This window comes from Glycine soja, chromosome 19 (genome assembly GCF_004193775.1).
Source record: "Glycine soja cultivar W05 chromosome 19, ASM419377v2, whole genome shotgun sequence".
Classification (NCBI taxonomy): Eukaryota; Viridiplantae; Streptophyta; class Magnoliopsida; order Fabales; family Fabaceae; genus Glycine; species Glycine soja.
In genome coordinates, this window is record NC_041020.1 from 22,762,989 (window position 1) to 22,790,462 (window position 27,474).

Genomic DNA, 27,474 nt, shown 5'->3' on the forward strand with positions numbered 1-27,474 from the left:
AAAAACTCTCTCTCTTCATTCGTGTTTCCAAGTCACATATAAATAGACCTTTGATGGCCATTCATAAACCATTTGAATAGATGTGACTCTTGAAAGTTATTTTCTGAAAATCTCCTCTGGTAATCGATTACAATAATTGTGTAATCGATTACAGGCTTTAATATTTGAATTAAAACGTTTATTAACTGCTGGTAATCGATTACACAGTCTAAAATTTGAATTCAAATATTTAGTAGCTGTTGTAAACCATTTTTGGCCACTGGTAATCGATTACATCCTCTGGTAATCGATTGCTAGAGAGTAAATCTCTTGAAAAACACTTTTTAACTCAAATTACTTGGCCAAACCTTTTGCTAAATCAATTAGGAATTCCCTTCCTAAAATACTAGTGATCATCTTGATGTTGTGGCTTGTATTCTTGAATCATTTGCATCATTTGCTTTTCTTCATCATGATCATCATCAAAACATCAAAGTCATTTGCTTCTACATTTCATGTCGTGCACTTGGAGATCAATGTGTAATGCTGTCGAAATTTCATCAAATTTAACAAAAGAGACTTAACCTTGACGTATGAATATACCATAAAAATATGTCTTCCTGAATGGGATAGGGCCACACCTTTAATGAAAAAGTGAGATTTTCATGCATCGAATAACTTTGTATAGTATCACGAAATTATTAGATGGATTGAAGTTGGATGAATGAAAATCGCATGAGCCCTGCGTATAAGGAAGGCGTGGAACAGTTCTTACAATTTGCTTCTGAAAGAAGTCGACCGGATGAGGATGAAAAATTTTTGTGTCCTTGTATAAATTGTTTGAACGGGAGACGGCAAATACTCAATGACATACAGGAGCATCTGTTGTGTGATGGGATTAAGAATATACAACGTGGATATGGCATGGTGAATTGACAAACATGAAAAGTGGGTCCCAGTCTGAACCGTTTGATGTAGAAATGGAAGATCGCTTAGAGGATATGATTTGTGATCTTGGACAAGAGTCTTTTCAGCAAGCACGTGCCTGTATGTATGATACATTGCAAACTGATTCAAAGAAGCCTTTGTATCCGAGGTGCAACAATTTCTTGATGTTGTTGTCAACGGTGTTAAGTCTCATTAATGTGAAGGCCAAATATGGATGGAGTGACAAAAGCTTTAGTTCACTGCTTCAAATAGTACATGATATGCTTCCAGATGAAAACATGTTGCCAAAAAGTTACTATCAGGCCAAGAAGATATTGTGTCCAATGGGTATAGAGTATAAGAAGATTCATGCTTGCCCCAATGATTACATACTGTACAGACATGAGTTTGAAGAAAAGCGCAAATGTCCTAGGTGTGGGGTATCACGGTACAAAGTGAAGGATAATAACGTGTGTAGTAGTGAGGAAAACTCAAAGAAGGGCCCCCAGCGAAGGTGTTGTGGTATTTTTTGATCATTCCAAGGTTTAAGTACTTGGACTTGCCACTGATGGAATGAATCCATATGGCAGTTTAAGCACTCAACACAGTTCTTGACCAATTTTGCTAGTAATTTACAACTTGCCTCCTTGGTTGTGCATGAAGCGAAAGTACATGATGTTGTCTATGATGAAGACTTGAAAAAGTTGTGGGACAAGGGGATTTCAATATTTGATGGGTTTCGAAATGAGACTTTTGATTTACGTGCAATGCTTTTTTGTACCATTAATGACTTTCTAGTATATGAGAATTTGAGTGGGTATAGTGTTAAGGGCATCGTGCATGCCCCATTTGTGAAGAAGACACAAGCTACATACAACTGAAACATGGTAGAAAAACAATATACACTAGGCATCAACGTTTTCTGAAACCTTATCACTCTTACCAGCGATTGAAATAAACATTTAATGGAAGTCAAGAGCATGAAACCGCATCGATACCATTAACTGATCACCTGGTCTTTTAGTGGATTCAACACTTGAATACTATATTTGGAAAGACCCAAAAGAAGGAAAAAAAGTAACATTTGCATATGGAAGAAAAGTTCGATTTTGTTTGATCTTCTGTATTGGTCGGATCTAGATGTTAGACATTGTATTGATGTTATGCATGCAGAGAAAAATGTTTGTGATAGTGTCATTGGGACGTTCCTTAACATTTAAGGTAAGATGAAAGATGGTTTGATTACTCGTCAAGATCTAGTTGAGATGGATATGCGAGTCCAGTTACATCTAAGGTTTGATGGTAAAAAAATATGCTTGCCTCTAGCTTGTCATACTTTGTCCAAAAAGCAAAAGATGAGTTTTTGTCAGTGTCTGCGCCGTGTAAAAGTCCCACAAGGATACTCTTCAAATATTAAGAGCCTTGTGCAGTTGAAAGATCTTAAGTTGGTAGGCTTAAAGTCTCACGATTGCCATGTCTTGATGCAACAATTGTTAGTCATGGCCATACGAGACATTTTGCCTAACAAAGTCAGGCTTGCCATAACTCGACTGTGTTTATTCTTCAATGCCATATGTAGCAAAGTCCTTGATCCTATCAAGTTAGATGAGCTGGAAAACGAGGCTACCGTTATATTGTGTCAGTTGGAGATGTATTTTCCTCTTGCTTTCTTCGACATCATGGTTCACTTAATTGTTCATCTGGTTAGAGAAATCAAATGTGGTGGTCCTATTTATTTGCGGTGGATGTACCCGATTGAGCGATACATGAAGATCTGAAAAGGGTATACAAAGAATCTATATCGTCTAGAAGCATCTATTGTGGAAAGGTACATTGTAGAAGAAACTATTGAATTTTTTTCAGAGTACATTGAAAAGGCAAAACCTGTTGGGCTTCCCGAGTCTTGCCATGATGAAAGAGTGAGAGGTAAGGGTTCAAGAGGACTGCATGTTATCACTCCAAGTGTAGAAGATTTGCAAGTAGCTCATTTGTATGTATTGAATAACAGTAACGAAGTTTTACCATACATACTTCGCCTTGAAGGTTTAGTGAAAGAAAGTAATCCAAAAATGTCGAAGAACAGGGTGTTGAAAGAGCATAACAAGACTTTCCTAAATTGGTTTAAAGATACAATCTTTGGTGACGATAATGGTTGTGAAACATTAAGAAAACTATCAAATGATCCTAAAAGAAATTTTATAACTTGGCAAGGATATGATATAAACAACTATTCCTTTTATACAAAAGCACAACATGAGAAAATTACAATGCAAAACAGTGGGGTAACCCAAAGGGCTGAATCTCAACACTTCGCTAGTGTACATGATGGCAATCCCCGTGTAGCTTCCATCCCTTACTTTGGTTTTGTCGCAACCTACCCTATGACAGGTGTGCAGGCGAAAAGCAAAGGTGTGTCTTCTAAAAAGAAAACACGTGAGAGTCACCACCAACATTTATTTAAGGAAAACATTAGAAAAACCAAAAAGAGGTCTACGAATTTTGAAAATAAGGGTTTGGGAGTTGTTTACACATAGGGAAGGTATTAGCACCCCACACGCCCATCACAAGAGACGACAGCCTTTAATCGAGCGTACACAACGTGACTTCAAAATTATTTACTTTTCCCTTTTTATATTTCTTTTTATTTTTTGGGGTCGACAAGGGGGCTACCCTTGCTCCTATGCATCCTCAAGTGCGATGAGGAATTCAAACCTATGTAGTTCTTTAAAGTGAGAAAGTTTGTGTGTTGAGTTGGTTTTATGCTTTTGAAAGAATCATTTTTATTACAAACAAAACGGTCGTTAAGGCATTAGACCTCGAAACGATCTTAAGTGATTTTTCATGGAAAGAAGTTTAGTTATGAGTTGGTTTTATTTTGGCTTTGTTTATTAACTTTCAATCTCTTTAAAGTCAATTTTACGGTGTAACACTCTGAAATATTATTAGCAATTATAATTGATGTTTGATTTTATTTGTTGTGTTATTTTATCCATGTTTTATTTTCAAGGAGGTTAGTTTAGTTATTAGAGGGGTGTGGGTAGTTAAAACTCTAGCTTCTCAAAGAAGCCTCTCAAGGAAGCTTCTCAAAGATGCCTCATGAGGAAGCTTCTCAAGGAAGCCTCACGAGAAAGTTTCTCAAGGAAGCTGTCTGATCTGTCCCGGTAAAAGTGCCCTCCTGCATTTTTTAACTGTTGGATCTTCTCAAAATTTGATATGTCTTCTGGTGTGTGAGAGAAGCTTCTTTTCCTGAGAGCAGAAACACTTGAGTGTTTCAAGTCTTATTTTTCATGTAGCCTTGGAAAACAACCATTCCTTTCTCCTTCTTTCTTCCAAAACCCTTCCCCAACGTCCCAAGCTTCTTCTTAGCCACCCACAACCACCAATAGCCACCACGAACCGTCGTAGTTCTCCGTTGAAACCCCACACTGAGAGGAACCCTTCAATCGGAGCGGAATCTTCTAAGCTTGTCTCGCGGTTTCGGTAGAGAATGAAGCCCAATCTGACCTTCACGATTTTCTTCGAGGTAACCGTGATTCTACGCTTGTTCCTTGTTAGATTCAGCTTGTCTTTGCATCTTTTCTTACTTTGGAACCATCATTGTATGTTTTTACGCTTTCTTTGAAAAACCCTAGAGAAAGAGACTTTGTAAAAGTTATCTTTTTATGAAATGGGTGTTATTTTCATAACCTTCACTGAACCCCAATCACATTGGCGTGATCAGAATTTCAAAATGATGTTCCTTTTGTAGAATCCGAAACGCCGTTAGCCTTTTCATGTAGTGACATGAGTATTTGACTCAGAGTATTGTTGTTAACTTTATTTCTAAAATCCATAGTAATTTCCTTCATTTTGGCGTAATAGAGACTTGTGTTGGATTGACAAGCGTGAACAAGAGAGAGACCTCTAAGTGACGCAAAGAGGAACTATGGGAAGCTCACGATAGGTGAGGGGAGTTTATTATAAAATTTACCGTTTTGACACCATAGTTAGGGTCAAGGAACCTAGCTATGAGAATATATGTCTGTCCCTATTGCATGCAGATTTTCCTTTATAGAAAACAATGTTTTTAACTAATGGGATGCGATATATTTATTGTTGACGAATGAAATTATTGTCTTTATTTGACTTGTGTTGTTTGAAGACATGGGGAGTGTGAATCTCAAGCATGAAAGAAATATGTATATGCGGAATGTGACTTACTGTTGATGTTGCTATTGATGACTTTAATTGATATGTGGTGATGTTGATATTTATGATGATATTGATTTGAGATGACGTTGCTAATGAAGATCATGTCAACATGAATTGATGTTATTATTGATGATTATGTGAATATGAAATGAGGTTGTTGTTGTTGTTGTTGATAACGTCATTGAGATGAGATGATGTTTATGTTGAGAATGATATTGAAATGGAATGTTGATGATGTTGGAAATGCATTGAGATGTGCATGTTGTGTATGTTCATGGGGGGTGCAATGACCTTGTCGAATGTCCCTTGTGTGGGAAACTAGAGTGGTTAAAGAATTTAAGCATTTCTGAGGGGATGCTTAGGCACTTTAATTCATCCCTGGTCATGTACTTGACGACGCTCATGTTTCATACGTTGGATGTTGTGTATGTTCATGGGGGGTGCAGTGACCTTGTCGGATGTCCCTTGTGTGGGAAACTAGAGTGGTTAAAGAATTTAAGCATTTTTGAGAAGATGCTTAGGCACTTTAATTCATCCATGGTCATGTACTTGACGACGCCCACGTTCATATGTCGTATGTTGTGTAAGTTCATGGGGGGCTGCGCTGACCTTGTCGGATGTCCCTTGTGAGGGAAAATAGAGTGGTTAAAGGATTTAAGGATTTCTAAGGGGATGCTTAGGCGCTTTAATTCATCCATGGTCAAGTACTTGACGGCGCCCATGGTTCATGCCACATATGACACGGGAAATAGTATAAATTGTGGCAGTATGTACTTTGTACTAGGGGGTGTGTCACCTGGTAGGGAACTCCCTTGTGGCTCAACAATTGTCCTTACAAAGTAAATTTTTTTACTTGGATATATTAAATGAATATTTTTTATCCCATTGAAAATAGATGTTGTCCTCAAAAAATATGAAATTATAAAAGGTAAAAGAGAAAATAAATTGATATTAATTTTGTCCATTTTATCCTTTTAACTTTTATTATTTTCAATTTGTCTAATACTTTTTTTAATCAAAAATTGTATTATTTTTTTCCGTTTGAAACAATACTAAATTATAGTTTTTTGCCTCCTCTGATTTTATTTTTTTTGAATCTGACACTAATAGATGGTAAGTGGTTTGATGTTATTTCAATTCTCGCCTTTTTTATAGAGATACAGGGTTTATCAAACATGTGCTAATTTTCAATCTAATCAGATATGGGAAGTCCTGAAGATGCTCCACATTATATTCAAACAGGAGACCCAGTCAAGGACAATACCAATCAATCCAGGAAAAAAGCAGAACAAAATACAAACAGTAGCTGCTTCCATTTATGTACCCAACATCTATATTTTCTAATGAAATCTAAAACTATCATGCAGGTTTAGAAGTGTTACCTGCTGATAACATTGGCTGCATTTAGAAGTGGGGTATATATTTGATTTGCCAAGCTTAAATCTTGAAGATGGATGGTATTTGTTTCTTATCACATTCAGATTGGAGCGACCCTGAACCCAATGAAGTGTTTCAAGTACCTTGATGTACATAACTATTGTGTTTCTTTTGGTCCATGGTATAGGATTCACAACTATGGGAAAACTTTTATGCATTCTTTAAGTGTCGATTTTTATATTTATCCTTGGTATGTTGTTGTCTTGAAATGAAGACTTAAATAGAAGTTCTGTGACATCGAACGACTTTCATTCATATACTCCAAAAATGAGAGATGTATCATGTATGTTTGAGATTTTTATCCTTGATTCTTTGAAAAGAAAAAAAACAGTGCAATAAGAGACAAAATAGAAAAGTGAATACGAAATTTGAGAAAGAAACAATATGCTTGCCAGAGATAATCATCCTGGAAACAGATTCCCTCCAGCCTCTTCAGCAAAAGAAAATTGAAAACAAAAGCACAAAAAAATGAACAAAAGAAAGAGAAATTAGGAGAAAGTAGAAAGCTGGAAAGAGGTAACTCAGATCCTCTCCAGTCCCCCCATTGATCAGTAATTGCAGTTCAATTAAGAAGAAAAGGAAATGTACTGGATGTTGTTGATCTCAATTGTGGAGAACAAAATATTGGAGTGGCTGAAGATGAATTGCATCCAGGTAAGTATGTATAACATTTTTGTTTTCTCAGTGGAAAATGTTATCAATAAGTTTTAGCTATGACTATGATGCAATATATTTTTCTAAAGAATATATACACCAGTATTTTTGTAATGTGAGAAATACATAATATAATATACTTTTTATTATAAAATTTTGAGTTAATTAATATATAATTTTTTCCCTGAAAACATGACATTCGATTTATTTTTGCTCCCTAAAAGGTGTTGAGATGTATAATTTAATCCTCAAATATGTTAACTTACTTATATTCCAGTCTAATATAATTAAAATGTGAACATATATATATACATATATATATATATATATATATATATATATATATATATATATATATATATATATATATATATATATAGTGTTTTCTTACAATCAAGCTAAACGCAAATTGCATGGTTGTTGGTACTTTATTGTGCAAGAGAAATTAGGAGAAAGTAGAGAGCGAGAAAGAGGTAACTCAGATCCTATCTGGTCCCCCATTAATCACTTCTCTCCACCATGAGTAGGTCAGGACAACCACGAGATTCGAAGACGTTAGTGTTCCTCTCATTTTTCACTTGAATTTTATTTTTCTAAAATTTTCCATGCTATATATATATATATATATATATATATATATATATATATATATATATATATAGTATATATATATATATATATATATATATATATATATATATATATATATATATATAGTGTTTTGTTGCAGTCAAGCTGAACACAAATCGCATGGTTGTTGGTACTTTATTGTGCAAGTGAAATTAGGAGAAAGTAGAGAGCTGGAAAAAGGTAACTCAGATCCTCTCCAGTCCCCCATTGATCACTTCTCTCCACCATGAGTAGGTCAGGGCAACCATGGGATTTGAAGACGTTAATGTTCCTCTCATTTTTCACTTGAATTTTATTTTTCTAAAATTTTTCATGCTTTATTACACTCCTGCAATTGTCTTTTTTGTTTTGGGGATTCGGTAGGTACATGGACAAGAAACTTTAGAGTAAGTCTGATTTTTGTTTGTTGTAAACATTTATATTATAAATATTAAAATTATTTTTATTATTTGTTCAATTCTTTGGCTTTGAAAGAGGTCGCGGCAATTCCTAGAGAGCGAAAGAGACAAGAAAAAAGAGATTGGGAAAGAAGATAACAAGCTCTGCTAAAAAAAATTGGAACTCTTTGTAAGTTTTCATTTTAGTTTCCTCCTTCTTCGTTTCTCTCGCTTTGACTTGTGACTGAAAATTGGATTCTTTTTGGATTAGAGAGTTTCAGTTTCAAATTTGAGCAACCAGGTGTCCATGGATTAAATTAGTAGAACTAGATTTCATTTCCAACACTCCCAGGACTCAATCTATCGACCCTTTTATTTTTTATTATGAGATTTTGCTATATAGTTTATTAATTTTATGTGTTTGATTTTTTATTTTTCAATAAAAAATTTTGGGTTGTGTTCTGTTTCATTTGAGTTTACTTTATTTATTTTTTTTGGGTAAAAGATGATGTTGTCGAGGATGGAGGTTGGGAAGAAGGGTGGTGAAGTGAATGGCCATGAGAAAAATGCCATAGGGATGGTGGTGAGTCCTATTCTTTTGCATTGTCTTTTAAATTTAAGTTGTTAAGATATTGCAGTTAATAGAGCATCAACATGGATTTGAAATTGATAATTTTTCCCTCTTATTGCAGGTAATTAGAGGAAATAGTGTGGTCACTATTGAACCGCTTGAAATTCAAGTGTAAATTAACAATCAACTTATTGTTATGTGACCTGACAAATGTCAATATGGAGTAATTTATATTATAATTGGCATGATGTCATGTGTTTATACAAAAAAAAACTATTTGACTTATTTGAAATTTCAATTCTCAATTTGATTGCACTTTCTTTTTTTCTTTTTAACCCCTTTTAGTTTTAAACATTTATTTTCTTTATTATGTTTGAGCCTCATGAGATTCATCTTAATATAGTAGTTATTTAAATGATGAAACATAGATAAGTAATGTTTCTGTTCCTAAACTTACAAGACAGGTATGCACTGTACTGTGGGTTTCTTTATGTTCCTTGCCTTTTAACACTTTCTATTTCATTCATTTTGTTAGGTACCCGATTGATCTTTCCAAGAGAGCAAGAATTCTCTCGGTGTTAGATTGGCATCACCAGAATTTGTGTCCTGGAACAGGTGCATTGTAACTCTAAAAGAATCCTTTTGTAAATTGTTGCCTAGAAAGTGAAACTACTAAATATATCAAATTGTCATTCGCTGCAAGAAAAATTGGGATTTTTAAATTCAGTTCATATATTTAAACTTATGTATCTTTTTTACTTTTCTGAACAGTTTGACTATTTGACTTTGAACACTAAATATATTATCCATATTAAATCTATTATTATTTGCACATTGGTTTTTATTTATATCTACTTTACAAAACAAATAAATATACACGCAAAAGACTTTGGAAAAGACCCATGTGCACGGGTCTTTTTTTTCTCAGATTTGTCATTTTTTTATCAAGTTGAACCATGCTTTCTTCCTTTTGATTTGTTTCCTTTAAAGTTTCTTTGTTGAAATTTCTTCTTTTCTTCATTTTCCCAAAAAAAATCTCAACTTGGTTGGGCTCGAACTCGGGGTTATAGTCTCAGGTATCACAATGAGATGAGTAATCTCCTCTTTTGATTTTTTTTTTGCCATACACTTTTAATTTTTCAAAAAGTAAGATCTTTTTTCTATTACATAAAAGTGGTTTTTTTGTCTATATTTCAATTCAAATATAGTGGTTTACAATCTTTGGGATATATTTTTTCTTGATTTTTGAAATGAAATTTCTTTCTATGTAATTGACTTAAACTCAACATGGAAGCAATTATTAAAGAATATCATCATGGAAGTAGTTGTTTGTAACAACAATTGGAAAAGGATTCCGAAAGTTCTTCTCGGATACAAGGAAATGATTTAGTTCCATAGCTAAAGATCGTAATTCTCGAACTAGAGTAAGTAAAGGAACCAAAGGTATGAATAGGTTTATCTTCTTAACTTCACTTCTTTTTTGGCAATCACTTCTTTAGTTTGTTAACAATGTCAGTTTTGACCTATAATACAGTGAAAAAAACAAAAGGCATTGCGAAATACTTGAATGTCGTTTGCATTCAAGTATATTATTGATTAGTACATGGTTAGTTAATGTGGAATCAATGCCTTCCAAGGTTATTTTGATGATGCCAAAGAATCAAGAGTTAAGCAAATTCCAAAGATTCAAGAATCAAGTTTCAAGATTCAAGAATGAAGCTTCAAGAATAATCAAGATCAAGATTCAAGACTCAAGATTCAAGAATCAAGAGAAGACTCAATCAAGATAAGTACTAAAAAAGTTTTTCAAAACATTGAGTAGCACAAGAAGTTTTCACAAAATCATTAACAAAGAGTTTTACTCTCTGGTAATCGATTACCAGAAGGTAGTAATCGATTACTAGAAGGTAGTAATCGATTACTAGTAGCCAGCATTGTTTTCAAAACTGATTTACAAAGCTATAATCGATTACCAATGTTTTAAAATGTTAGATTTCAAATTTCAAGAGTCACAACTTGTGTTTAAACATTTTCAAATCATTTTAAACATGTGTAATCGATTACACAATACTTGTAATCGATTACCAGTGTTTCTAAACGTTTTGATTTTCAAATTTAAACATGAATAGTCACATCTGTTGATGTATAATCAATTACACCTTAATGGTAATCTATTACCAGTGACTGATTTCAAAAAATAAATTTCCAAAAGTCACAAATCTTCAAATGACTTGTTTCTAAAGATTTTTTCAAAAGTCACAACTTTTTAAGTGACTAGTTTTCAAAAGAGTCACAATTTTTAAAAGGTGACTAGTTTTAAAGAAATTTCCAAGAGTCACAAACTTTAACTTGAGTCATCAAGAGATTATAAATATGTGACCATGGCATGAATTTCATAACAATCTTTCAACATCTTTCAACAATCTCTTATAACAATCTTTCAACATCTTTCAACAATCTCTTTTAACAATCTTTCAATATCTTCTTTCATCTCTTTCAACATTTTACAGATCTTTCTGATTCCTTTCTCTTCATCTTTCTAAAAATTTTTGTTCAATCCTTTCTCTTTCAAGAAAAGTTCTTTGATCAAAAACTTGTGCTATTCTTTTTCATTCTCTTCTCCCTTTGCCAAAAGAATAGAAGGACTAACCGCCTGAATTCTTTTGTGTCTCTCTTCTCCCTTTGCCAAAAGATTCAAAGGACTAACCGCCTGAGAATTCTTTTGATTCTTCCCTTCCCCTTAAACAAAAGATCTCAAAGGACTAACTGTCTGATATATCTTTTGTTTCCCCTTACAAAGATTCAAAGGGCTAACTGCCTGAGAATTCTTTGTCCTAACACATTGGAGGGTACATCCTTTGTGGTACAAGTAGAGGAGGGTACATCTACTTGGGGATTGTTATACTGAGAACAAGAGAGGGTACATCTCTTGTGGATCAATTCAAGTAGAGGGTACATCCACTTGATTATTCAAAGAGAACAAGAGAGGGTACATCCCTTGTGGATCTTTGGCTTGTAAAGGATTTTATAAGGTTAAAAAGAAATCTCAAGAACTGCAGGTTGCTTGGGGACTGGATGTAGGCACGATTTGTGGCCGAACCAGTATAAATCTTGTGTTTATCTTCTTCTTCCCTACACTCTTTAATTTCCGCTATGTACTTTTAATTATGGCTTTTACTTTTGGTTAAGTTTCTATTTCTGTTTTTTACTTTCTTAACTTAGTAGTAAAGGCCTAATTGATTTTAGTAACATTAAGAAGGATAGACTTTTAATTAGTCAAGACACGTTCATAATTAATTCAACCCCCCATTTCTTAATTATTCTGAGGCCACATGATCCAACAGTTAATAAATTATGCTTTGCTTTTCATGGAATTGCGAAATACTTGAATGTTGTTTACATTTTAAATCATAAAGTGTATTGTTGTTGTAGGAAGCTGATTAGATTTTTGTGCAAGCATTTCCCTTTCGACATCTTAATCTGAATGTGAATGTCAATTTTCCTTCTTGACAATATCGATATGATATAGTATCATCCAATTGGAGAGGACCAATTATGACAAATGGTAGGGAGTGTGAACTACCTTGCATATCAAAAGAGTTAAATTAGTCTATGCCTTTTCAAATATAACAGTTGTCATTTCTCATGCAACTACTCCTTTTCCCAATGTTTTGTCACCAGCAAGTTACCCTGTGAAGAAAAAACATTTGCAGAGAAGAGCTAAACAAGTGGGAAGTCCACTAGCAGAGCATTAATTTTGCATAAAGTTATGGGATGTTTTCTTTAATTTGAGGCTTAGTAGGATGTTTTAGGTTTAGCTTTCTATCAATATGAATTAAAGACAACAATCCAGCATGGATTTCAATTTATTCAAATAAAAACATCTTCTACTGCTGCTATCATGTCAATCATTTAGCCACACCATTATAGAAACCATATCATGGAAAATGTTGGATTCAATTGTTAACTGCTCCTAACACAAATAGCATTAATTACTCATTCGAGCAATGGCACGTGATACGATAAAACCGATATCATCAGACTAACTATTTAATAATGTTTACTTTCCACGTATTATTAAAACTACAAGTAATTAATAATCACTCAAACTATTTTTAAGATTTGATCCAATAATTTTGAAATTAATCACTCAAAAATTAAAAGTTGTTTGATAAAATATTTGAAAAATTAAATTCGTTTAAAACTAATTGTCTCACTCGATAAGAGATTACATGTATAAAAATAATAAGTTAATTTAATCAACCTAAATTTATTTCAAAGATAACGAAAATCATATTTAAAAGTATTTAAAGCATGTACATTCAAAAGCAATTAATTTTAAAATGTTTCAATTATTTTAAATAATAAAAATCAAATGCATGTTTATTATTATTATTATTATTATTATTATTATTATTATTATTATTATTACTATTATTATTATTATTATTATTATTATTATTATTATGTAGGTTCTATTCATCTATAGTTTCTTAGTTTGTTTTCTAATCAAAAAATAAATAGAAAGGATTAGGGAAGAAAATAAATTGTTGCTTTGTTGAATGGATGTGCAACTGGAGATGCAATATCAGCAAAATGTATTATTATTATTATTATTATTATTATTATTATTATTATTATTATTATTATTATTATTATTATTATTATTATTATTTAGTTATAGTTGTTTGTTTCATATTTTTCCTTCCTTACTGATTTTTCCCGCTTTATTTTTTTTCCTTTCTGATTTTCCCGCTTGCAAGGTGATCCATGAAAAAACATCTCGCCGACAAGTTTCTTTCTTTGTGCTTTGTTTTATGCATATTTATTATTATTATTATTATTATTATTATTATTGATACCTATTTATTTCCATGAAATTGATTTTTATCATTTGATTTAAACTACAAATCCATCAATAATAGTTGAACCAAGTACACAAAATAAATATAAATTAAAATATAATCTCTCAAAATCCAGAAATTACTATAAATTAAAATAGAAAAAGAACAAAATGTGATAAACAAAAAGGTTCTATTATTATTATTATTATTATTATTATTATTAAGTAGGCTCTAGCTGAAGGACTTTTTTTTATATTGTGATTATTATTATTATTATTATTATTATTATTATTATTATTATTATTATTATTATGTGTACGTATCATCTCAGGTAGCTCAAGGCAAAAATATCAATGACGAGTTAGATGAGGTAAGTTGAATTTTGATGTTCCAATTGTGGAATTCTTCTTCTTTTTTTCAACCCGATACTACTGGGTGCATTGTGCATGGTTGATAAATATAACTGTTCTTTCTTCAAATTATGCGTTTCACATATTAAAAGTAGTTTTAGTATTTTTCTTAATTGATAAGCATATTCTACTAGGACACCTTTCTGTTCTTGGTGGTTTATGTAAATATTATGTTGTTTGGATTGAATGTTTTTAAACAGATTCACGGGTACTTAGATTCAACATTTTTACCCCTAAATTTCAAAATTTTTAAACAAGTACAGAAAATAAATTGTCGGTTTGTTGAGTGGGGCAAAAAAATGAAGTTTTAAATAAGCACAAGTCTTCTTTCTACTCTCTCTTAGTTTGTGTTATTTTTTTGTTTTGTTATTATTATTATTATTATCATCATCATCATCATCATCATCATCATCATCATCATCATCATCATCATCATCATCATGTAGGCTTTATTCTTCTATAGTTTATTCATTTCTTTTCTAATCAAAAGCCGAGAAAATATTTCAAGATTCCACTTTGGTATTGTATGTTTGGTTTCTTTGGGTTCCTTAAAAGAAAATGAACTTTGGAAAGTGGTTACTCTTTGAGTTTAAATTCAATTTACACTTTGATCTAATTGCATATTGTCAAATCATTAAAAGGTTTAACAATTATTGGTTATGATTTTCAAAGTTTTAACTTTTTTGGTGGCTTGCAAATACTTATCTAGATAATATTACCAGAAAATTGTGAGTGAATCAAAAGTATACTCTTTGATCATTATTAGACCCTTCTCTTTGATCATTATTAGACCCTTCTTTCTGCTGAGACATCCATAATGAATTCATGAAGTTAAGAATAAGAATACAAAGCTACGTATTCTACTAAAACACCTTTCTGTTCTTGGTGGTTTATGTAAATATTATGTTGTCTAGATTGAATGTTTTTAAACAGATTCACGGGTACTTAGATTCAGCATTTTTACCCCTAAATTTTAATTTTTTTTAACAAGTGTAGAAAATAAATTACGCTGGCATTGGTGATAGGAGTGTGAGAGCGACTTCGATCATGGAAATGAAGTGTCATTCTATTATCTGCGCCATGAAAAAAATTGGGGAATTGTCATGAGAAGACAGAAGAACTGGGGTGATAGCGATAACGATTAAACTTTGTTTTGTATTTTGTGAATTTTACCCCAGATGTTTTGTTAATTTTGTTGTTTGAACAATTGTTCTGTTATGAATATTAAGCTTTATCATGCTTCATGATTCTACTTTGCAAAACAAATAAACATACATGTGAAAAAATTTGCAAACGACCCGTGCGTACCCACGGGTTACAAACTAGTACTGTTATAAAAGAATAAAATAGACTAAATTATTGTTTTTTTTTTCTGAATCTATAAAATATTGTTTACATCATTATAAATTAAATTATAATATACTATTAATCTTTAAAAAGTATAGCGAAATCTTTTTTGAAAAAGGCGAGCACAATTAATTTTGGGCATCTCTCCATGAAAAAATATAATTTGCTTTTTTTGTTGCTAAATTGTATTTTACAAAATATTTAAATTCATCTTTTTAAAAATATGTTGAAAAATTAATATAAAACCATTATGTCCATATATCATATTTTAACAACACACATGTTAATGATAAAAAAAATCACGTCTAAAAATTCAAATTCTTACTTTGAAACCTACACGCTAATGATAAGAAAAATGTGAAGGAATTATTTTTATACAAGCAATAATAACAATACAAATAATACATGTTGTGATATATACCTTTTTAACACACCCATTATTAATTAATTTTTATTAAAAAATAAAGAAAAATTATGTGTGAAATTCATTACATTTTTATGAGTAAAAATGCAATAATCACAAAACTTTATGATTTAATAAATTTATGCTAACAATAAATAGTTTTATTAATTTCCCTAAAAAAATATTAATTTATGACAAAAGTAATGTTTGTAATTAAGTTAACTAAATTTTTTAATCTTAGTGATAGCAATTAATTATGTTGATAAGGGAAAAATGAATTAATTATTTATAGCAATAGAGTAAAAAAAGAAAATGAAGCAATTATGAGTAAATAGTTATAAAAAAGCTAAAGAAACAATCAAATAATTAAACATAATTAATGTAATAAAATTAAGTTTGAATTATTGAAGTAATATTTAAATTTAATCTTTAATAAAAATATTTTTTTTTCCAAAGTCTGAATTGATGGTCAGCTCTTTTTTCTCTTATACTCCAGAAATAGGGGTGAGAATAGGCTAGGCCGGCCTAAAGGGGCCTACGACTTGACCTACATAAAGTCTGATCTGGACTAACTTATTTAATTAAAAGGTTAGGCTCATACTTTTTTAAAAGCTTATTAAATTAAATAGATCAGGCTTAAGCTTGTTAAAAAACCTTATAAGTCTAATACGTTGGCCTATATATATATATATATATATATATATATATATATATATATTTATAACTATAACTTTCATTCCTATAATCAAGTAAGACTTTAATTACAATTTAGGTGTGAGTCTTGTGCTCCTTTATATTCCTCATTGTTTTTTATTGGTTTTTCTATTCTTGTTAACTTTTCATTTTCCTTTAACTTTTCTATTACGTTCCAATGCCAGATCAAAGGAATATTAAAGATTTATTGTCAAGAAAGCTTTTAAAAAAGTTATTAGGTCAGACTAGACTTTTAAAGAGATCAGACTCAGATCTCAAAAATTTATCATAAGCTAAAATTTATAGGCTAGACTCGGCCTCACATATTCCCACATCCGGAAAGTTAACACGAAAGAAAAAAAACACTAAAGGTAATGAAGGGTAAAAGAGGAAGAAGGAAAGAAGGGGAAGGGCAAAAGAGGAAGAGAGAAAGGAAAAGTCAAGAACGGTAGTAAAGGTGTGTGGAGACCGCGTTGCGTTGCGTTACGCAGTTGTTGTTGTTATGATACATAGCATTGATTGGTGCCACCGAAGCTCCACCGTATATAATCAACGCTAACGACACTCGTGCCTAACCATTAAAACACACACTCTCTCTCACCAAATTCTTATTAGAACGAAAAAAGAAAAGAAAAGAAAAAAGAGCGATTTTTCCCTCACCAAAGAAGAACCAAAACAATGGCGGATCAACTCACCGATGAACAGATCTCCGAGTTCAAGGAAGCCTTCAGCTTGTTCGATAAGGACGGCGATGGTTCGTTCTCTCTCTCTCTCTCTCTCATGTTTTGCGTATTTGATTTAATCTGATTTTCGTGTTTGTGGTTTTCGTAGATCGGTGTTTCTTTTCGTCATAAATGGATCAGGAAAATTAGATGAATTCCAATTTTTTTTTTTGAAAATTCTTTTTTGTGGTTAATTTGGTAGGTTTAGATACACTAGTTGCGACTTTTGTCTTTCCAGTTTTGAATTTTTTGACTTTGATATGAAATAAATCATATACTTTGTGTGTGCTCATGGTGCCAAGGAAAATTAGTTATCCTTTTCGGCGGGCCACTTCGTAAAAAAACTTTGGTAGATTTAGATCTCGGAAATTATTATAAGCTGAACTTTGCAGAGGAGATAAAAAAATGTTTAACTTTATTTTGTTTTTCTGGCGATTATTTTCTTGTCTCTGTTTGGTGGACGAGGAGAGAGAAAGGGATGAATTACACTATTGAAGGAATTGTTTGTTTAGATTTTTGTTCTTTTGTATATGTGAATTGCATGTTAGGTTTGTTTTGTATTTTTTAAGACAAGGTTTTATTGGAGTTTTCTGTTTTTTTTTTAATTAAATATTTCTTCCTGAAAAAGTGTTCATAGAAGGTTTCTGGATGTCTTGGCGGGTTGTTGTGGACTGGTTGTTTTGGTTTATACGAATTTTTGGGTAAAAAAGAAAAAGAAAGTGACAAATAGTCGGTGAATTGTTCATTTTTCTTCATTTCTCTTGATTTTGGATCTAGATTGTGATGCCAACGGAGGAGATCAGATTGAGAAACGTAGCAAGTGTTATAGAAAAGGGCTTTTTATGAAATAGCTTTTTTTGTGTCTTTTTACTTAGTAATTAAATTTTTTTATTCAAGGTTTTAATGCCAGTGAGAAAAGTACTGTTGTGTAATTATTATAACATTTTTATTTTAATTGTAATAGTATTTATTTTCTAAAATAACATATGGGAGCATTTGCTTTGAGAAAACATTTTGTTTTCATTTTCTGTTTGTACATTGTACTTTTAATCACAAAATTTTTCATTTTCATTGTTTTCTAAACAAACTTTTACAAACAAGAAAAAAGAAATCATGTTAACTAATCATGTTAGATATGACTTTTAGATATTTGCTATATATATGCTAATTAGTAATTAGTGATTGGACGATATCATAAAAATTCCTTGACGGTCAATGCATAAATTATTTACTCTTTTTGTAATTAGAAGTGAAAACTGAAAACATATAAAACGTTCAAATGAACAGCTGAACGAAGGGGTGTGGATCCTGAAATTAATTGAATGTGAAAAGTTGTATATGAACATGTTGTCTATGTGGCTTATATGCTACTGCTAGTATTGTGACTGACAAAAGCACAATCTTCTAACTAACCACATCTCTGGTATAATAACGAGGCTTAAATATTTTTTTTTTCATGTAATTTAGAATTTTTTTATTTTTATCCACGTAAATTTGTTTTAGTCCTTATAAAATATGTTTGTTTTGTTTTTCTTATTTAAAGTGCTTTAAAAAATGAGAAACAGTTTAAAAAATACTTTGAACAGTGAAAAAACGTTATATAAAATGTTTTAATGATAAAAAATAAAATAAACACATTTTGCATGGTTGAAAAAAATAAATTTGCAGGAACAAAAATGAAAAAAATGTTAATTTGTAGAAGTGAAAAATATATTTGCAGGTTGCATCACAACCAAGGAGCTTGGAACTGTTATGCGTTCATTGGGGCAAAACCCAACTGAGGCAGAACTCCAGGACATGATCAATGAAGTGGATGCTGATGGGAATGGTACCATTGACTTCCCTGAGTTCCTAAACCTCATGGCTAGGAAGATGAAGGACACTGATTCTGAGGAGGAGCTGAAAGAGGCATTCCGGGTTTTCGACAAGGATCAGAATGGGTTCATCTCTGCTGCTGAGCTCCGTCATGTGATGACCAACCTCGGGGAGAAACTCACCGATGAAGAGGTCGATGAGATGATTCGTGAGGCTGATGTTGATGGAGATGGCCAAATAAACTACGAGGAGTTCGTTAAGGTGATGATGGCCAAGTGAGTGATCATCACATTATGGCCACAAGAACCTAAATGAAGAAGTGTTGATTAAAAGGAAATGACCAAAAAAACAGAGGTAAGGGGAAGGACAAGGGTTTGGGTTGTATAACAGTGATGTAGTAGTCCTTGTCCTTTCTTCTTCCTACATTTATATTTGACGGTTTTTGAATCCAACCTTAAAATGTCAATTAGTGGCAATTCCTGCTACTAATGGATGTAGTGGAACTGAACCTTCTTAGTTTGTCTGTAATTTTTTCCAAGAAATAAAGGGTTGTAATGTTAATGTCACTTCGCATTCTACCGCTCATTTTTTTTTTTTGAAAGATGACGAATATTGTGATATTTGACATGCATCGTAGTTTATTTGAAAAGTCAATGTGTGATATGGATTCTCCTAAGATATGGATGAGAATGAGTAGAACTAATTATTCCTTGGTCTATTAGTGAATTTATTTCTCCCAACGTATTGAGAAAGATGTTTAACTAATTAATAATTACTGCCGACTCATTCTTTACAAGCAGATTCTATTCAAATCAAATACATGCATTAAGCTAACTTTTATCATCTCAGGACTTATGGGCTATTGACAAACAATCTCGAAATCTTAATTAGTTTTAAATGCATTGAACTTGAGACTTATATATATGAGTCAAAACTAGTAAATTGTAGTTAGGGGTGGAAATGAGGCAAGCCATGTCAAGCCTTACTAGGCTTGAGCTCGGCCCGAGTTGAATACGTAAGGCTTGAGCTTGGCTCATTACCTTTCATAGGTTTTTTTTTAAGGCTCGGCTCGGCTTATATAAAAGTCTGGCTTGGCCCACGAATCTATTTAAAAGTCTGCTTAAAGACGTCTTTGATTAATTAATTATTTTAAAACCTAGTGAAATACTAACTAAAAAAAGAAACTTATAAAATTTCGTATAAGTAATGTACAAATCCAAAAATAATTGATAAACAAAATCATATTGAATTCAAGTCGTTAAAGCACAAAGTATATCAAAAGAAAATAAAAAGAGCATAATATTAAAAAATGTATGGATTAGAGATGATTTGCAAAAAATGAATTTTATTCTACGTGAACAGTGTGCATGAACAGTAATAAAAACTGAAATTCTAAAATCCTAGAATTATTCTTCTCTCCGAAAAAAAACTCCCTAAACTAAAACTTTGGTGCTGTTATATAGGTCCTCAGCCCCAAAGCTTACAAATCTATTTTAAGTCCAAACCCATAAACGAAATAAAATAAAATCTGGACAAGATAAGATAAGATGGGATGAAATAAAATCTGAATAAAATAAAATCTAGATAGAATAAAATCTGGATAAGATAAGATTTGATAAAATAAAGTTATTATTATTATTATTATTATTATTATTATTATTATTATTATTATTATTATTATTAGTTAAACAAGCCAGCTTGTCAAGCTTAACAAGCTTTTTTTATGATTTGAGCTTGGCCTTTTTATCTAAAAAGACTTTTTAAAAAGCTTGAGCTTGGCCTTTATAGTAAACAAGCCAAGCCGAGCCGAGCCTTACATAGGCTGAGCCGAAGGACCTCGACAAGCTGCTCGGCTCATTTCCACCCCTAATTATAGCATTTTGTTTTTGGTCTTAGTTGTCAAGTGATTTGTTTAAAATGGTTTATTAGCGAAATGTGTATACTAGTCTTTCGAGGAAATTTGATCTCCACATACAAAGCAAGTCGTGGGATATTTCACATATTAATGCTGATCTCATTTATCTCTTTTTTTTTCCAATAAATGTTGCAAAATGAACTTTCAAAGCAATTTTATTTTTCATAAAAGGAATTAGAGTGGCTCCAATAAAAAAAAATATTAAAAGGAAAAAATACTTTGAAGATGAACTCGTTCCATGCAATCGTAAGAAACCTTAGTGATAGTAGGAGAAAAAAGCTATGAAACACCCTTAATTTGATTAAGCTATGTAAGCAAATGAGGTAGTCGCCTAAGACCTCAATTATTTGAGACATTTAAAAAATTATATTCTTATTTAAGCACCAATGTCTCTCGTGCATCTTATGTTGCAGCTCCAATAGCAACAAACTTCCTATCTCTCATTTTTGAGTCTCAACAATAAGAAGCCATTTGATCTTGTCTACACCAACTTTGGGCACAGCTCCTATTAGGTCATTAGATGGTTTTTTTATTACCTTGTTTTTGTTGATCATTTCTCAAAGTATGCTTGATTGTATCCATTGAAAAATAAATCAGATGTTTCAATAATATTTCCTTAATTAAAAAATTTGGTTGAAAGATATTTTAATACACCTCTTACATCCATATGATAATAAGGACGAATTCATCAAACTCAAACAGTAATTGAGTCGACATGGCATTTCTCACTTCACCACCCCAGCCCTCACCCCGAAACTCAATAGAACAGTTGAACGATGCCTACAGTCACATAGTAGAAACAGGACGTGTTTTATTACACCATGGAAAATTGCCACCAAACTATTGGTCTTATGCATTCACCATTGTCACCTACCTCATAATTGCCTCCCAACTTAATCCTAAACATGAAATCTCCAAATGAAATACTACACAAAATTGAGTACAACTGATGTGTAAAATAAGTTGCACAAGGACAAGTGTATCCATACAGCAGTAACAGAGGACCTAAGTTTAGATATTGAACCCAAAGGACCATTTATGTTCCTAAATAATCAATTTTATTAACTAAGTAATTAAGGAAAGATTTAAAATTAAGAGAGATTTGTTTTGATCAATTATCGTATGCGAGATAGAAATCAAATAAGCAAGATAAGTGTGAACAAATAAGATAGATATCCAAGGATTATGAATTCACGCATACCGATATCCCCTGATCCTAATCCTAACAAGATTCTTTAAAATGCCAATTGTTGACTTCCCATAGACTAGCCATTGATAGTGGTCTAATAATGCTTTTTTGCCTTAAACAATATTCAATTGATCATTGATGTATTTAATTTAAGCCAAAGGATTAAGTTCGAAGACAAGGGTGATTAATTAGTTTTCCAATTGATCATCGGAGATTATCCAACTAGTTTGGCCATGCATTTTGGTATAAAACACTGCCTTCCTAGATTTACCAATTATATGCAGATGATCACTACTATGCAATCAATTATGTATTAGAATGGCCTTTTCCAAATAAGAATTAAAGTGCAAGGAAGAAAATCAAATGACTCAAAAACATCGAGAATCTTATTAAAATCAAAAAAGGGTTCAAGGTACGATTACATCATAATCCTTGGACTAAGGAGACTGTAGAAGCAAGCTTCATGATGAATCAAGATTGATTCAAAGAAGTTTTGATGATAACAAAGGTGATGACAAAAAGCTCAAAGGTCAAGAACACTTCATGATAACAAAGATGATGATCTCAAGAATCAAAGAATAAGTTCAAGATGTTCAAGATTGAATCAAGAACACTTCAAGGTTCAAGAGGAAATTTGACTTCAAGACAAAAGAATCAAGTTCCAAGACTCAAGATCAAGATTCAATGTAGAAGCAAAGCTTCATGGAGAATCAAAGGTGATTCAAAGGTGTTTTGATGATAACAATGATGATAACAAAAGATGATGACAAAGGTGATGACAAAAAGCTTAAAGATCAATCAAAGAACAACTCAAGTGAATCAAGAAGAATTCAAGAGTTCAAGATAAGAATCAAGAAGAATTCAAGACTCAAGAATAAAGTTTAGAGTCAAGAATCAAGATTCAAGGTTCAAGATCTCAAAAATCAAGATCAAGATTCAAGACTCAAGATTCAAGAATCAAGAGAAGGCTTAATCAAGATAAGTATGAAAAGGTTTTTCTCAAAAATTGAATAGCACATGGTTTTTCTCAAAACATGTTTACCAAAGAGTTTTTACTCTCTCGTAATCGATTACCAGATTGTTGTAATCGATTACCAGTAGCAAAATTGTTTTGAAAAAGTTTTCAAATTGAATTTACAACGTTCCAATTAATTTCAAAAAGTTGTAATTGATTACAATGTTTTGGTAATCGATTACCAGTGCCTTTGAACGTTGAAATTCAAATTCAAATGTGAAGAGTCACATCCTTTCACATAAAAGCCTTGTGAAATCGATTACACTGATTTGGTAATCGATTACCAGTGATTGTTTCTGAATAAATGAAAAGATGTAACTCTTCAAATGGTTTTTGACTTTTTCAAATTGTTTTTAAGTTTTTCTAAAAGTTATAACTCTTCTAAATGGTCCTTTTGACCAGACATGAAGAGTCTATAAAAGCAAGGCTTTGATTTGCTTTTCAATACACTTTTACACTTTTACATTCATTCAATCAATCCTTTACAAGCCTTGAATCTCTTTGAACTTCTTCTTCTTCTTTGTACCAAAACCTTTCTGAAGTTTTCTGGTTTTCTAAACCTTGAAAACTTGTGCTATTTATCCTCTTCATTCTCTTCTCCCTTTGCCGAAAAGAATTCGCCAAGGACTAACCGCCTGAATTCTTTTTGTGTCTCTCATCTCCCTTTTCCAAAAGAACAAAGGACTAACCGCCTGAATTCTTTTGTGTCTCCCTTCTCCCTTGTCAAAGAATTCAAAACAACACAGTCTGAGAATTCTTTTGATTCTTCCCATTCCCTTATACAAAAGTGTTCAAAGGACTAACCGCTTGAGAATTCTTTTGTATCCCCATTCACAAAGTATCAAAGGTTTAACAGCTTGAGATCTTTGTCTTAACACATTGGAGGGTTTATCCTTTGTGGTACATCTCTTGTGGATTAGTTCTAGTGGAGGGTACATCCACTAGGTTCAAAGAGAACAAGGGAGGGTACATCCCTTGTGGATCTTTGCTTGTAAAAGGATTTTTACAAGGTTGAAAGAAATCTCAAGGACCGCAGGTCGCATGGGGACTGGATGTAGGCACGGGTTGTTGCCGAACCAGTATAAAAACTCTTGTGTGTTTGTTTCCTTCTTCCCTACTCTTTTACTTTCCGTTGTGCATTTAATTTCCGCTTTTACTTTCTGCTAAGTTTCTCTTCTACTCCTCATTCTCTTAACAATTTAGTAAAAACCTTAGAAGAGTAATTTTTAATTAGTAAAGGTTTAGGAATAATTAATTCAACCCCCCCTTCTTAATTATTCTGAGGCCACTCGATCCAACAAGTGATATCAGAGCAGGTTTCTTGTAGAAAGTCTAACCACTTCAAGATTAATGGCCTCTTTAGGTTCTTTGTCTTTCAAAAGTATTTTCAGGAACAGGTTACTCAAAGATCATGATGAAGACCAAGTCAACTTGTGTCTCATGACAAAATTTGATGAGAATAACAAAGAAGATTCTGTAAGGAAGAAATGGTACATAGACAGTGGATGTTCCAAGCACATGACGAGTGATGTATCCAAATTCACAACTATTTCCCCCAAGAAAAGTGGACATGTTACATACGGAGACAACAACAAGGGTAAAATTATTGGAGTCGGTAAAATAGGTACGAGTTCTTCTACTCCTATTGAAAATGTGTTGCTTGTAGAAGGTTTGAAGCATAGTTTATTAAGTGTTAGTCAATTATGTGATAAAGGATATAAAATATCTTTTGATTCTGAAAAATGCATTATTAAGCATGAGCATGACAAAGATATTGAACATATAGTTTTTAGAGAAAGTAATGTTTACATGATTGATCTAAAACAAAAATCTGTAAATGATAGATGCTTTTTAAGTAAAGATTGTGATCCATGGTTATGGCATAAGAGAATTGCTCATATTAACATGGATCATCTAAATAGATTAATTTCAAAAGATCTAGTTATTGGATTGCCTAGATTAAAATTTGAAAAAAATAAGTTATGTGATGCATGTCAAAAAGGTAAACAAACAAAAGTATCCTTTAAATCTAAAAATATTGTTTCTACCACTCAACCATTGCAATTATTACACATGGATTTGTTTGGACCATCTAGGGTCATGAGTTTTGGTGGAAGTTACTATGCATTAGTAATTGTTGATGATTATTCTAGATATACTTGGACTTTATTTCTTACTCATAAGAATGATGCATTTCATGCATTTAGAAGACTTGCCAAAGTCATTCAAAACAAAAAGAATCTCAAAATTATCTCCATCAGAAGTGATCATGGAGGTGAATTTGAAAACAATGATTTTGAAATGTTTTGTGATAAGTATGGCATAGAACACAACTTTTCTGTACTAAGGACACCCCCAACAAAATGGAGTAGTAGAAAGAAAAAATAGAGCCCTAGAAGAAATTGCTAGAACTCCTTTAATTGACACACCTCTTCCAAAATACTTTTGGGCAGAAGCAGTTAACACCGCATGTTATATTATGAACAAAGCCTTAATTAGACCTATTCTTAAGAAAACCCCATACGAACTTTTCAACAATAAAAAACCAAACATTGCACATTTACATGTTTTTGGATGTAAATGTTTTGTTCTAAACAATGGTAAAGAAAGTCTAGGAAAGTTTGATGCCAAGGCAGATGAGGGTATCTTCCTTGGGTATTCCTTACATAGTAAAGCATTTAGAATATACAACAAAAGAACTATGACAATTGAGGAATCAATACATGTTACTTTTGATGAAACTAATATTACCTCCCCGAGAAAGGAGTTTGTTGATGATATTGCAGATACTTTGGAAGATACTCAAAATGAAGAAAAAAATCTGAAAAGAAAGAGAGATGATGAAGACAGGGATGACCAGGATGACACAGCATAAGAAAATGATAATCTTCCTAAAGAATGGAAAACTTCAAGAAATCATCCTCTTGACAACATCATCGGTGATATCTCAAAAGGGGTAACAACTAGACACTCTCTTAAAGATTTATGCAATAATATGGCATTTGTTTCATTAATAGAACCTAAAAACTTTAAAGAAGCTATTATAGATGACTATTGGATAGTAGCTATGCAAGAAGAATTAAATCAATTTGAAAGAAATGGTGTATGGGAATTAGTAGAAAAACCTTCAGATTATCCAATCATAGGAACTAAATGGGTATTTAGAAATAAATTGGATGAAAATGGTATAGTAATAATGAATAAAGCTAGACTTGTAGCCAAAGGATATAACCAAGAAGAAGGTATAGACTATGAAGAAACTTTTGCACCTGCAGCTAGATTAGAAGCCATTAGAATGTTATTAACATATGCATCTATTATGAATTTTAAACTATATCAAATGGATGTCAAAAGTGCTTTCTTAAATGGTCTAATTCAGGAGGAGGTATATGTGGAACAACCTCCTGGGTTTGAAGATTCACAAAAACTAGACCATGTCTATAGATTAAAAAAAAGGCACTTTATGGCCTAAAACAAGCACCTAGGGCTTGGTATGAAAGATTAAGTAAATTTCTATTAGAAAAGAATTTTACAAGAGGGAAAGTAGATACTACCTTATTCATAAAAAAGAAGGATAATGATATCTTGTTAGTACAAATTTATGTTGATGATATAATTTTTGGATCTACTAATGAATCTTTGTGCAAGGAGTTTTCTATTGATATGCAAAGTGAGTTTCAGATGTCCATGATGGGTGAGTTAAATTACTTTTTTGGATCTACTCCTCGTTCTCTTAACAATTTAGTAAAAGCCTTAGAAGAGTAGTTTTTAATTAGTAAAGGTTTAGGAACAATTAATTCAACCCCCCCTTCTTAATTATTCTGAGGCCACTCGATCCAACATTCAAGACTCAAGATTCAAGAATCAAGAGAAGACTTAATCAAGATAAGTATGAAAAAGTTTTTTCAAAAACTGAGTAGCACATGGATTTTTCTCAAAACATGTTTACCAAAGAGTTTTTACTCTCTGGTAATCGATTACCAGATTGTTGTAATCGATTACCAGTAAACAAAATGGTTTTCAAAAAGCTTTCAACTGAATTTACAACGTTCCAATTGATTTCAAAAAGCTGTAATCGATTACAATGTTTTGGTAATCAATTACCAGTGTGCTTGAACGTTGAAATTCAAATGTGAAGAGTCACATTCTTTCACAAAAAAGCTTTGTGTAATCGATTACACTGATTTGGTAATTGATTACTAGTGATTGTTTCTGAATATATCTAAAGATGTAACTCTTCAAATGGTTTTTGACTTTTTCAAATTGGTTTTAAGTTTTTCTAAAAGTCATAACTCTTCTAAATGGTTCTCTTGACCAGACATGAAGAGTCTATAAAAGCAAGGCTTTGTTTTGCA

At 32.0% G+C, this 27,474-nt stretch overlaps 1 protein-coding gene across 1 annotated transcript; it reads left to right on the plus strand.

The window, feature by feature from the left end:
- Positions 1-16,940: 16,940 nt before the first annotated feature.
- On the plus strand, positions 16,941-19,676 carry LOC114400200 (calmodulin). Its single transcript, XM_028362535.1, has 2 exons — positions 16,941-17,217; positions 18,906-19,676. The coding sequence occupies exons 1-2, from the start codon at positions 17,142-17,144 to the stop codon at positions 19,277-19,279; spliced, it is 450 nt and encodes a 149-aa protein (XP_028218336.1). The 5' UTR covers positions 16,941-17,141; the 3' UTR covers positions 19,280-19,676.
- The last annotated feature ends 7,798 nt before the right edge of the window (positions 19,677-27,474 follow it).

Coding starts and splice junctions, on each gene's coding strand:
- LOC114400200 (XM_028362535.1), top strand. CDS start 17,142: ATGGCGGATCAACTCACCGATGAACAGATCTCCGAGTTCAAGGAAGCC. Junction 17,218..18,905: donor GTTCGATAAGGACGGCGATG/GTTCGTTCTCTC, acceptor ATATATTTGCAG/GTTGCATCACAACCAAGGAG.